Raw genomic sequence first — 12,609 nt, forward strand, 5'->3', positions numbered from 1 at the left:
GCTTAAAATACATATTACCCCAGGTTTGAAAAATTACAAATACCTCCTTATTTAAATTTTTTATTTAACAGCATTAACTAAAAAAATATAACTCATAATTGCTCTCCTATACAATAATAAAATTACCTAAATTATTAATTGAAACATATTTTTAATATCGTTAAAAACTGTTAATTGACTTGATGATTTATTAATAAAATGGTCGATTTGTTATAAAATTAGAAATCCAGGGGGTGGAATGTAATTTTCAAAATCACAATGGACGATTTGTATTTTAATCAAATCTCAGAGAGTGCATTTGTAATTTATCCTAAAAAAATTAATATGTTTGAAATGACTTTTTAATTTTTTATGAAAAAAATATACAAAAAGAAAAAAAAATAAAATCTTCAATTTTTTTAATATAAATTATAGACTTTTTAATTTTTTAATAATTTTTTTACTTTGAAACTAGGTGTTGTTTGACAAGTTAGTTTGTGGCTAAAATAACTACAAAAAATAAAATAGATTATTTTAGTCACAATAAAAAAAACATTACATTTAATCCATTATCATTACACTCTTCTTTAAAAAAAATCAAAAAATTAAAAAAAATTTCTTAAATCAAACCTTTTAGCTTAAATTAAAATAATTAAAAAAATTAAAAAATTAAAAAACCAACTCAGTTCCGAAACATAGGCTAAAGGTGTTGGATGCTAATGAATAATAAGAAAAATAAAAATAAAAAAAATTGAGTAAGCAATAGTTATGCTCACACTAGTGCGCTTTACCAATCTGCCGCCCCTATCCACCAAGGATTCTCTAGAGTGAAATTTTCCTAAAGTTTCCTAGAGTGCTATATTGTGTGGTTGAGATTTACTGGCAAGTCACATCAGAAAAATTGATGTGACTTACCAGTAAATCTCAACCATACACTGTAGCACTTTAGAAAACTTTAGGAAAAAATCACTCTAGAGGATCCTTGCTCGCCTCTATCTACATAAAACCCTTTTTAATCTCCATCTTCTCTTTCTTCACAGCCCCAAACTGTTTAACATGCTCCATCTTCTTTTACTTCTTCTCAATCATCTTCATGACTCCTCTACCTCATCTCTCAATTTCACTCTCAACCTTATTCCAATTCCGAAACAATTACATTCACTATTGCTCAAATCGCATGTGTAGAACCAAAATGGCTACGGACGCAGCAGAGCCCACTCGAACCCCCACTCGAACCCCCACTCGAACCCCTAGAACCCCCTCAAAGCCACCCACTCCAAAATCGCCGGCGGCGATTTCTGATCTCTCCACCAGCAACCCCGCCAGCGCCAGCTACTCCGCCGCCGGATCCAGCTTCAAACTCGAATCCTCCAGAACAACCACCTCCCTCTCTAGCCGAACCTCTTTGTCCAGCCTCCGCGATACGTTGCCCGAACGGCCTCACATTTACGAGTTCGCCGAAATTCGCTCCGCCACCAACAACTTCCTCTCTAAACGCTACTCCTCCTCCTCCTCGCCGTCGTGGCACTGCACCATCCGCGGCAAAGACGTCGTCGTTTTCCAACGCAAGTTCCGGCGATCGATAGAGTTGTCGCAGTTGAGAGAGCGGTTGTCGGTGATTTGCCGGAGTCACCACATGAGTATAATTAAGCTCCTCGGCGTTTCTATCTCCGGCGAACACATTTACTTCGTTTACGATTTTGTTAAAGGCGCAAGCCTATCGGAATGTCTTCGGAACCCTAAAAACCCTAATTTCAGTGTTATTTCGACCTGGATGTCGCGCATGCAGATCGCGACTGACCTCGCACACGGTTTGGATTACATACACAACAATACAGGACTCAACATTAGCCTCGTTCACAAGCACATCAAGAGTAGTAGTATAATTGTAACAGAACCGTCGTTTAACGCCAAGATCTGCCATTTCGGAGCCGCGGATCTCTGCGGCGAGACGGCCGTTCACAGGAAAGAAGATCCAATTCTCCAAAAAAGAGACTACGGTGAGATCGAAGAAGAAGTGCCGGAATCGGTGCCGGAGATGAAGAGATCGGATAGTCGAGGGATGCAATTCGAAGGCGTGAGGGGATACATGTCGCCGGAGTTCAAAAGCACCGGAATCGCGACTCAGAAGTCCGATGTGTACGCGTTCGGAGTAGTGATTCTGGAGCTCCTGTCCGGCGAAGAGCCTCTGAAATACAAATTCGACAGGAGGAGCGGAGATTACCGGAAAATCTCTGTAACTGAGGCGGCGAGGGAGGCCGTAGACGGCGGCGACGGCGGCGGAGACGGAGAAGGGGTGGAGACGAGGCTGAGGAGGTGGGTGGACAGGAGGCTGAGGGACTCGTTTCCGGTGGAGGTTGTGGAGAAGGTAACACGTGTCGCGCTGGAATGCGTACACGTGGACCCGGAGATGAGGCCCGGAATGCAGAGAGTGGCCGGAAAGATATCGAAGCTGTATTTGGATTCGAGGATTTGGACGGATAAGGTTAGGGTTCCGACGGATATTTCTGTCTCTTTGGCCCCTCGCTAACTGGTAATATTCAATTTTTGGGGCTATAAATGAAAAAGTACTAAAATTTTGTGTTAAATAATTTAATTATTGAAATTTTTTGAGGGGCAGATAAGTTGATTTTAATATTTTGTTTTTGCTAGTTATTTTAATTTGTGATAATGATGGAAGTGGTTAGCTGTGAGTCTTTTAGCGAAAATTTTTTATGCCAACAGAATATAGATATCAATGTTTTATAATTATAAAATTTGGGATGGGCATATAAGATTATAAATTAGAGAGGATGGCATATATGCTTAATTTTGATTACTACGGCAGTGTTTCGATAATTTAAAAAATTGGACCAAACAAAGGTCTCTGGGTTTTCCAACCCCCATCTTAGTCTAGTGTGGGTTTAATTAGGTTTTAGATCTCGTTTGGGAATTTTAATTTTTAGTCAAAAAGTTAAAAAATCATTAAATTAGTCAAAAAGTCAGTAATTCATATCAAAAAGTCAAAGATTCTCTTTTCTCTTTATTTTTTGCACATCTTTTCGTAAAAAGTCAAAAAGTCATCCCAAACATATTAGTTTTTTTTAACTCATATTTTAGTCAAATAATCAAAAAGTTACTAAATTAGCCTGTTCTCAAGCGAGGCCTAAGTTTTGACGCGTTAATTAGATAAAAAGTGGCCCCTCTAGTTTTGAAATATATTTACTGATTTCATTTTAAACCTTTTATCTTTTAGGACATTCACAATAGATGTGTTAAAAAATACATATTAAAGTGTATTATATGACAAAAAGTAATAAAAGTAAAGCTCAAATATGTGTATTAAGAGTTTGTTAATTTAATGAGTGAGTGGTGGTGCATGGATATGTTAAAGTGTACCACACTATTTAACATTTGACACTAACTTTCACTATTAATATTACCCTTAATAGTTCCATTGTATGAACAAAATGAAACTTAACCGGCCAAAATGTTAACATCCGACACTAGTGGAGGGTTAACACCTTCACTGTGGATGTTCTTAGTCCTCGTTTGATAAGTAGGTTTTTTTTTTTTGGGACTTAATTAGGGGTGCCTTTATTTATACACCACATTTTGTTTCAAGGTACACCATTACTTAATTCACATCTTTAATAATTTGAAAAAATATAATTTTTCTTAACATACACCACAACGTTTCATTTTTTCTCTTAGTCTCACACCACTTAGTACACACCTCAAACTTTATTCGACGTCAGCGTCGGCGCTGGTACCACTGCCCCACCAGTCTTACGCTACCTTCCCTACCTTTAGAAACCACCTTGTAGCGCCTCCCACTACCCCTCACAGTTCCATTGCAGCATCTCCCTTAGTCACCTTCCTTCTCTAACCCCCTCTCTCCCTCCGACGCCCCTTCCCTGCCATTTTTCTTCTTTTTCTCTTTTTTTTCTTCTCTAAAATCCTAGATCTATGACCCTTTCAAACCCTAGATCTAATTTGGGGAAGGTTGGAGAGAAGTTTTGATTCTAAAGGTTAGGTCGCGGCGGCGATTGGTTTGTGGTGTTAGGGTTTGGGAAGATGAGGGACGGAGTCGAAGAGGAAGGGACGAGACAGAAAGGGGAGATGGAGAGGGGGTGGCGGTGGGCTGGCGATCGGAAGGGAGAGGAGCTAGGAAGAAAGGTGGGGTGGCAATGGGATGAGAAGAGGCGGCTCTGGCACCGGCACCGGCACCGGCGACCCTCCACCTCACAGATTGCGAGAATACAGATCAAGAGAGCGAGAAAGAGATCGCCGGCTACAACAATGGTGGCTAGGGTTAGGATTTGGATGTTGTGTATTCAACCAAGGTGTATACTAATATTCTGTTGTGGTTATTTTAGTCATTTTAAGTAAGGTTATTATTGTAATAAAAAAATAATTAATTAATGGTATGCCTTGAGACAAAATGTGGTGTGTAAATAGAGATACCCCTAAATTAGTCATAAAAAATTAAGAGTAAATTACACTTTGCCCCTTTAAAGTTTTACTCAATTCCCACTTTGGCCCTTTAAAAGTTCGTTTGGAAAGTGGGTTGATTTTTTGACTTTTTGGCTTTTTGACTATTTTAGATTGGAGCTAAAAAGCATCGTTTAGGAAGGGCTTTTTGAATTTTTTGATTTTTTGTGAGAGTAAAAACGTAATGATTATGGGTTGATTGTAATGTTTTATCTTATTGAGATAAGAAATTTATATTGTTTTTTTGTGGTTAAAATAGTCCTAAACCTTACCCAACCCAACCCTTCTTCCCAAATGAAGCCTAAGTTTGATTTTTCTCACTTTGGCCCTTCATATTTGCAATCATTCCTACTTTGGTCCTTTCAGTTTGATTTTTCTCACTTTGACCCTTAATGTTTACAATCCTTCTCACTTTGACATTTCATGTTTGTAATCTTCTCACTTTATTCCCACACTAACTTTCATCTAAAAAACTAACATAATCTGCCACATCAGCTCCATGAGTGATGTAAAAAATTCACTAAAGATGCAAAAAAATGAAAATAAAAAGCAAAAAAATTGAATTTTTTTTTATCTTTAGCGAACTTTTTTTCAAATTTATTCATAAACATTATTACATTATAGATGCATCTAGATTAAATACACTTAAAAAAATAAAAATAAAAATTAACTAAAAAAAAGAAAAAAAAATACTAAAGACACAACAACAATATATATATATATATAAAAACAATAGTAAACTTTTCATTTTAGAATTGACAATACAGATAATTGAGTCAGTATATTTTCATTTCTTTTTGTATTTAGTGAACTTTTTTTTAGTTTAATTTGTTTTTATATTTTTAGGTGTATCTGATCTAGATGCATCTATAATTTAATAATATTTACGAATAAATTTGAAAAAAAAAAAGTTCACTAAGACTGGAAAAAAAAATTCTGGTAGCGTTTGGTAGAGTTTTTAAAATATAATTTGAGAATAGGAGTTAAGACTTTTCTTAAGTATGTCTTGCATATGGTATGCAAGGCATTTACACCCTTTCTACTTTGCATTTACACCTTCTAGGTATTGGGTTATACGACATTTTCTTGAAAGTTTACACATTGGTGACCTGCTAAATGGGTCCCTCGTAGGTAAACTAATTAAATAATGTGAAAATATTTTCAGAAATGGGTGTAAACTTTTACAAAATGGTATAAGGTATAAACTTATAAACTTTCAGTAAAAGGTGTAAACCTTCAGAAAATGGTGCAAGGGTTTTGACGAGAGGGTATAACTTTCAAAAATGGGTGTAAACTTTCACAAAATGGTGAAAATATTTTGACGAAAAGGTATAAGTTTAGAAAATTTTTCAAAAAAGGTATAATGTTCCAGACAAAGTGTAACATTTAGTTTAGTGTAAATTTTATCGACAAATAAGAGTTTAGTCGCTAAAGGTTTGAAATTTTATTACCATCGGCCCCTCTCTTCTCTGTTTCCCACCAACACTTTCTCTGTTTTCTCTCACACGCACACAGAATAGTCACCACCAATCCTGACCCCCACTAACCACCCAAGCGTCGGTGGCCTCCAATGCTCACTGCCGTCTAACATCGCCACCTCCACGGCCACCGCTGCCACAAATCAAAGGTTTTTTTCTCTCTCGCTATCGATCTTGGTCTCTCTGTCGATGTCGGCCTATTTTCCATCGATGTCGGTCTTTCTCTGTCGATCCATGTTTATCTCAGTCTGTCTCCAGCGATCTTGGTCTGTCTGTGTCCATATGGGTCTCTTCTCTGTCGATCTCTGTCGATTTCGATCCTTCTTTGTCGATCTCGGTCTGGTTGTCTCTGTTGATCACTATCCATCTAGGTCTCTGTGTCTGTCGATCTCAGTCCATCTCTCTCTCTCTCTCTCTCTCTCTCTCTCTGTCCCTTGCTCTATATTAAAAACGGTTCTCTTTTACATTGACATACTTGGTTGGATTTGGACTTGGAGTCGCTATTCCAAGCCCTCCCAAACTCGTCTTCTTTGAAACAGACTTCTACTAAGAGAAAGACCAAGCCCTCCGAAACGCCCTTCTCTCTCGCATTGCCATTATTTGAACAAGACAAATACAGTTTGATTGGATTTTAGGAACTTACACGTTTTGTGAAAAAACGGAACTTACACGTCATGCGAAGCTACTTACATCTCTTGTGAAAACACTTACACTATTTGTGGAAGGTTACACATTTGCATAATAATTTATTTTGTAAAATTTAAACCTTTTCGTTGAAATACTTACACTTTTTTTGAGAAGTTACTACTTTTGTAAAGAATGTTATTAAAAGAATTTATACCTTTTATTGGAACTTACACCTTTTCTGAGAACCGAACTTACACTTTTAGTCAAATAACTTACATCTTGTGTGAAAAAATTTATACCTATGGAAAATATGTTTTCATAAAGTTTACACCTTTTCGTTAAAAACTTAAATGTTTTCTAAAAGTTTACAATTTTTGGTGGAAATAATTACACCTTTTATGAGAAGTTACTCTGTTTGTGAAACAATTTTTTCGAGAAAATATACCTTTCATTAGAACTTACACCTTTCGTGACATAACTTACATCTTTTCTGAAAATGTTTACACCTTTTATGGAAACCTGAATTATATTTTCCATAAAATTTACACCTTTAATGGGAAGTTACACCATTTGTGACATAACTTCGATCTTTTGTGAAAACCACATACAAGTTTTTGAAAATATACACCTTTCATGGAAAGAATATTTGCATAAAATTTATACCTTTTGTTAAAAACATAAACCTTTTTCTGAATAGTTACACCTTTTTGTAGGAATACTTACACCTTTTCTGAATGGTTACTGCTTTTGTGAATAACTTTTTCCATAAAATTTACACTTTTTATGGGATATTACACCTTTTCTGCCAGCAACACTTAAACCTTTTTCAAAAATTTATACCTTCTATGAAAAATATGTTTTCATCAAGTTCACACTTTCTTTTAAAAACTTACACCTCTTCTGAAAATGTACTCCTTTTGTGAAACAAATTTTTTTTTAAAATTTACATCTTTTAAATAAGAGTTACATCTTTGGTGAAGACAATTAGACATTTTTTTGAAAATTTACATGTTTTATGGAAAATATGCTTTGATAAAGTTTGTTAAAAGAAATTATTTGACAAAATTTATAACCTTTTCAAATATGGTGTATGTTTTTCCGAAGAAGGTGTAAATGACCTTAAAAAAGATGTAAGTTTTGTTTTTCACTAAAGGTGTGACTTCAAATAATAAGTGTAAATTTTATGAAAAAGGTTTTGCCATAAAATGTGTAATTTTTCAAAAAAGTTGTAAATATTTCCACGAAAATGTGTAAATTTTTAGAAAATGTGTAAAATTTAGGAATAGGTGTAAACTTTGTGATACAATCAAGCTGAATGTTATGTTTTTACAAGAGATATAAGCTCTCAAGCTGAATATTTCGTTTTTACAAAAAGACAAAAGTTCCCAAAGAAGCTCTAAATTTTATCAACGACTTATACGTTGAAAATTTTATCACCATCGACCAGTCAACCGTCGCGGCCCACCATTGCCCACCGCCGACTGACATTGCCACCGCCACCGCCACCGCCGCTGCCGCTGGTGCAAATCAAAGGATTTTTCTGTCTCTATCCGTCTTGGTCTCTCTTTGTCCATCTGTGGTTCTTCTCTGTCGATGTCGGTCTCTCTCTCTCTGTCTGTCGATCTCTGTCTGTACCGATCTTGGTTTTTCTGTGTCGATCTGGGTCCGTTTCTCTCTGTCGAACCATGTCTATCTGGGCTCTCTCTGTTTGCCGATCTCTGTCTGTATCGATCTTGGTTTGTCTGTGTCGATCTGGGTTCGTCTCTCTCTATCCAACCATGCCTATCTCGGTCTCTGTCTGTCGATATTCGTCCGTCTCTCTCCCTCCCTTCGTCTCTGTCTGTCTATATCAATATCGAACCATGAACAACACAAATACAGTTTGATTGCGTTGTAGCAACTTACTCGTTCTGCGAAAAAACGGAACTTACACCTTTTTTGAAGTTAATTTCATCTTTTGTGAAAACACTTACAGTAATTCTGGAAGGTTACAGTTTTTTGTGAAATAATTTACTTTGGAAATTTACAAATTTTCGTTCAAATACTTATACCTTTTCGAAAAAGTTACATCTTTTGTAAAATAATTTCAATAAGAAAATTTACACCTTTTATTTGAAGTTACACCATTCTGAAAACAGAACATATACCTTTTGTCAAATAACATACATCTTTGGTTAAAAAATTTTACACCTTTTATGGAAAACTACATTTCATAAAATATACACCTTTTGTTAAAAAAAACTTACACCTTTTGTTGGAAATACTTACACATTATCTAAAAAGTTAATCCATTTGTGAAAAAAAAAAATCAATAAAATTTACACCTCTTATTAGAACTTACACCTTTTTTGAAAATAAAAGTTACACTTTGTGTGACATAACTTACATCCTTTGTGAAAACAGTTACATCTTTTTTGAAAATTTTCACCTTTTTTTAAGAACTTACACTAATTCTGAGAAGTTACTCCTGCTGTGAAATACCTTTTATATGACTTACACCTTTTTCAAAATCAAAAGTTACACATTTTGTGACATAAGTTAAATCTTTTGTGAAAACAATTACACAATTTTTTGAAAATTTACACTTTCTTATGAAAATATGTTTTCATAAAGTTTACACATTTTGTTAAAAACTTACATTTTTTCTGAAAGTGTACACCTTTTGGGGAAAATATTTATAAAACTTTTCAGAAATGGTGTAAGTACATCCACTGAAAGGTTTAAACTTTCAGAAAAGGTGTAAGGATTCACAAAAAGTATAAATTTTATGAAACCAAATTTTCCATAAAAGGTGTAAATTTTATGAAAAATATTAACTTACAAATGAAGCAACTTTTCAGAAAAATGTGTAAGCATTTGCACAAAAAGGTGTATATTTTTAACAAAAGGTATAATTTTATGAAAAAATTTATTTCACAAAAGGTGTAACTTTTCAAAAAAGGTTTATGTTTTTCACAGAAGGTGTAAATGATTTCAAAAATAGTCTAAGTCTTCGATTGACAAAATGTGTAAATTTTATGCAAAGTTTATTTCACAAAAGAAGTAACTTTTCAGAGAAAATGTAACCATTTTCCAAAAAAGGTGTAAGATTTAAGAAAAGGTGTATGTTTGAACAAATGATGTATATTTTTGGAAAGAAAATATTTCACAGAAGGTGTAATTTTTTAGAAATGGTGTATGTTTTTCTACAAAAGATGTAAGTAAATTGGCAAAATGTGTAAGATTCATTTTCAGAAAACGTGTAAGTTTGAACAAAATGTATAAAGTTTTTTGAATAAAAATATTTGCAAAAGGTATAACTTTTGAGGAATGGTGTAAGTAATTTCACTACAACATATAAGTTTTCAGAAAAGGTGAATGTTTTAAAAAATGTGTAAATTGTATGAAAAAATTTATTTCACAAAAGGTGTAAATTTTCTGAAAATGTGTATATTTTTTCACAAAAGGTGTAAGTCACTTCATAAAACGTGTAATTCAAGTTTTCACGAAAGGCGTATGTTTTTCCACAAAATCTTTAAGGGACATCAGAAAATGTGAAAGTTTTGTTTTTACAAAAAGTGTAAGTTCCAAGGTGTAACTTTTATGAACAAAATTAATTTATAAATGATGTAACTTTTCATATAAAGGTGTAAGTTGTCAGAAAAAGTATAAAATTTTCAAAAATGCGAAGTGTTCAGAAAAGGTGTAAGTTCCCTCGGCCCGTCCATCTCTCTTCCATCTCGGACCCTCTCTCTTTGTTTGTCTTTCTCTCTCCCCGTCTCTCCGTTGTTTCATTTCCCTGTAGCTGTAGGGTTTTACAGAGAAAAATATTTTAGGGCAAAAATCATATTGAAAGAACAAAGCTTATTTACTTGAGTTTGGCGAACATCAATCATTTAAGTTCTTGGGAAGGCTAGCCATGGAAGTGGATGCCTAAATTCTTGTTTGAAGTTGATTTTTGTCGCTAGGGCACAACCGCAAGGGTTAATCGAGCACCACCATCGGTTTGTCTGCTCTGGTTGGTACTTCCTTTATTTCGTGCTGGTACATTCTCTGTCTTCTTGTTTATTTTCTTTCATTCGCATATACCTTCACACCCAATCCGAAATCGACCCAATAGGAACTGTTCTGTACTCCATTTTCATATTTTGTGCTATTCGAATAGAAACTCTTCCCTCTGCTACCCGAAATTGACCCAATAGGAACTGTTCTGTACTCCATTTTTGTATTTTCTCCCTTTCGAATAGGAAGTCTTCCCTCTGCTATCAGTGCTGCAAGTTGAACATAGGTATCATAGTAGTTACCAACAAACATAAAAGGTGTTCTACATTTACATGGCGAACTTGTTAAGTTAGGTTATATATAACCAAAGAAGACTTAACAAAAAATTTGTGTAATGTTGGCACAGGAAAAACAAATTTTTTTTAAAGTACCGAAAAAAGAAAAAATAAGAAACTCGATAAACAAACAATGACTAATCTTGATTCCGCAACGGCTAGCACACTTGGTTGAATTCTGCTTTCAATTTTGTAGTATTCGGTGATTTTATATTGCCGGAACTTATGTTTACAAACAATCTGTGTTACACAGAGTCTTCAAAATAGATCAAATACCCGTGTCGGACACCTGAGAGTCAGACAAGGGTATGGGATATGTATCGGATACTTTTCAATGGACACTTCTTATATAATTATATATAACACAATTATTATATGTGCAAATTATTGTCAAATTACAATAAATGTCATTTTGATACTGTAAGTTACATACAATACCATTTTATGTCACATATTAGATTAAAAATATGATATTTTTTCCCCAGACCGCGTACCGTTGAATGTAAGATTTAATGAGTTGGACCTGTACATACATATCCGCACCTGGCACCCGTACCCGAGTCCATGTAACACAGGAAACAACTGTTTGTTTCAGTGCTGAAGTTCATGCATAGTTGACGGTATTGAACTTAAAACATAGGAAAGCCAATTGAAAGAGTTGAAATGAGGATGACGATTTTCAAATTTTGTAGAGAGCTATTCGTTCCCTACACCTAATTCTTTTTCCAGAGTCAAACCCTTCACTTTCATGGCTAGCCTTACCAACAACTTAAGCGGCTGGAGACGATGGCTGAAAACCAATACCTTCTCCCCACCTGATTCGGACAAGCCTAACAGATTAAGGAAGAAGTTTGCCTTCAGCCCTTCTCTAATATCTAACTTTTCTAAGATTTGGTCCATCCAGGCATCGTCAATGCCCTCTGTTTCTGTGGTTGACGTGTCTGTAGGTGAACTCTTTAGGAGAGATCTCAACTGTGCATGCACATAGAGTGTGCTCCCATCCCGGTTGATGTTCAACTTCTTAACTAAGTTGTTCAGTTCTTCAACTTCACGAACTGTTGTAGGGCTGACGTGAAGAAATGCAGAAAAGTCAACAAGCCCAGGCAATTCATGAAGAAAATCTCATTCATAGAAATGGACAGCCTTGCCTGTCATTGCACGCAACTCTTGAATGACGGTTACCTATCTCTTGAAATTATCATCTTCCTGTTGAATAGCAGTTACATTTCAAGAGAAAGGTAGCTGTCATTTATAAGTTGCGGCCTGTCTCGACTTTATTGAGCGAGTTCATGAAATGCATACTTTCATTTGTGAGAGTATGACCTTCGTCCAGAATGAGAATGGATGGGTACGTTAGTAATATTTGTTGGCAGGTAGCGGCAGTTTTGCTTGTTTCATTGTCACATACAATTGAAGAAACTTGCTTGTACTCCCGGAAAAGTATTCTTCTCTGATCTGCCCACTGTCTGAGCACCCGAAGGTAATGGAGTGTGGGCCAGGATGCAGCCACCTCGATTCTCTACAACCAAGTTGCTCAGTAGGAAATTGAAGCCCTCAACTTGATAGGGTTTCATCTGGTTTTTGTGCCTAGGATGAGCACCAATTTCAGTGACAACAAAATCCTGTCCAGATTGTTTAACCCCGTCATGAAATAGTTCATTTGCTTCTTTGTCTTTTGTAGTCGGGCCTTCATAAAAGTATGTGCATGTAGTCTTTCAGCCCTAAATGAAAAACCT

General features: G+C 35.4%; 1 protein-coding gene across 1 annotated transcript; it reads left to right on the plus strand.

Annotated features, from left to right (window-relative positions):
- Positions 1–972: 972 nt before the first annotated feature.
- LOC145804617 (putative receptor-like protein kinase At1g33260) lies at positions 973–2,614 on the plus strand. Its single transcript, XM_082899167.1, has one exon. The coding sequence runs from the start codon at positions 1,073–1,075 to the stop codon at positions 2,507–2,509; it is 1,437 nt and encodes a 478-aa protein (XP_082755293.1). The 5' UTR covers positions 973–1,072; the 3' UTR covers positions 2,510–2,614.
- The last annotated feature ends 9,995 nt before the right edge of the window (positions 2,615–12,609 follow it).

The sequence above is a fragment of the Camellia sinensis genome, chromosome 12 (genome assembly GCF_055761805.1).
Source record: "Camellia sinensis isolate YWXY chromosome 12, ASM5576180v1, whole genome shotgun sequence".
NCBI classification, from domain to species: domain Eukaryota; kingdom Viridiplantae; phylum Streptophyta; class Magnoliopsida; order Ericales; family Theaceae; genus Camellia; species Camellia sinensis.

Excerpts from the sequence above, each read along its gene's own strand:
- LOC145804617 (XM_082899167.1), top strand. The coding sequence starts at position 1,073 with ATGACTCCTCTACCTCATCTCTCAATTTCACTCTCAACCTTATTCCAA.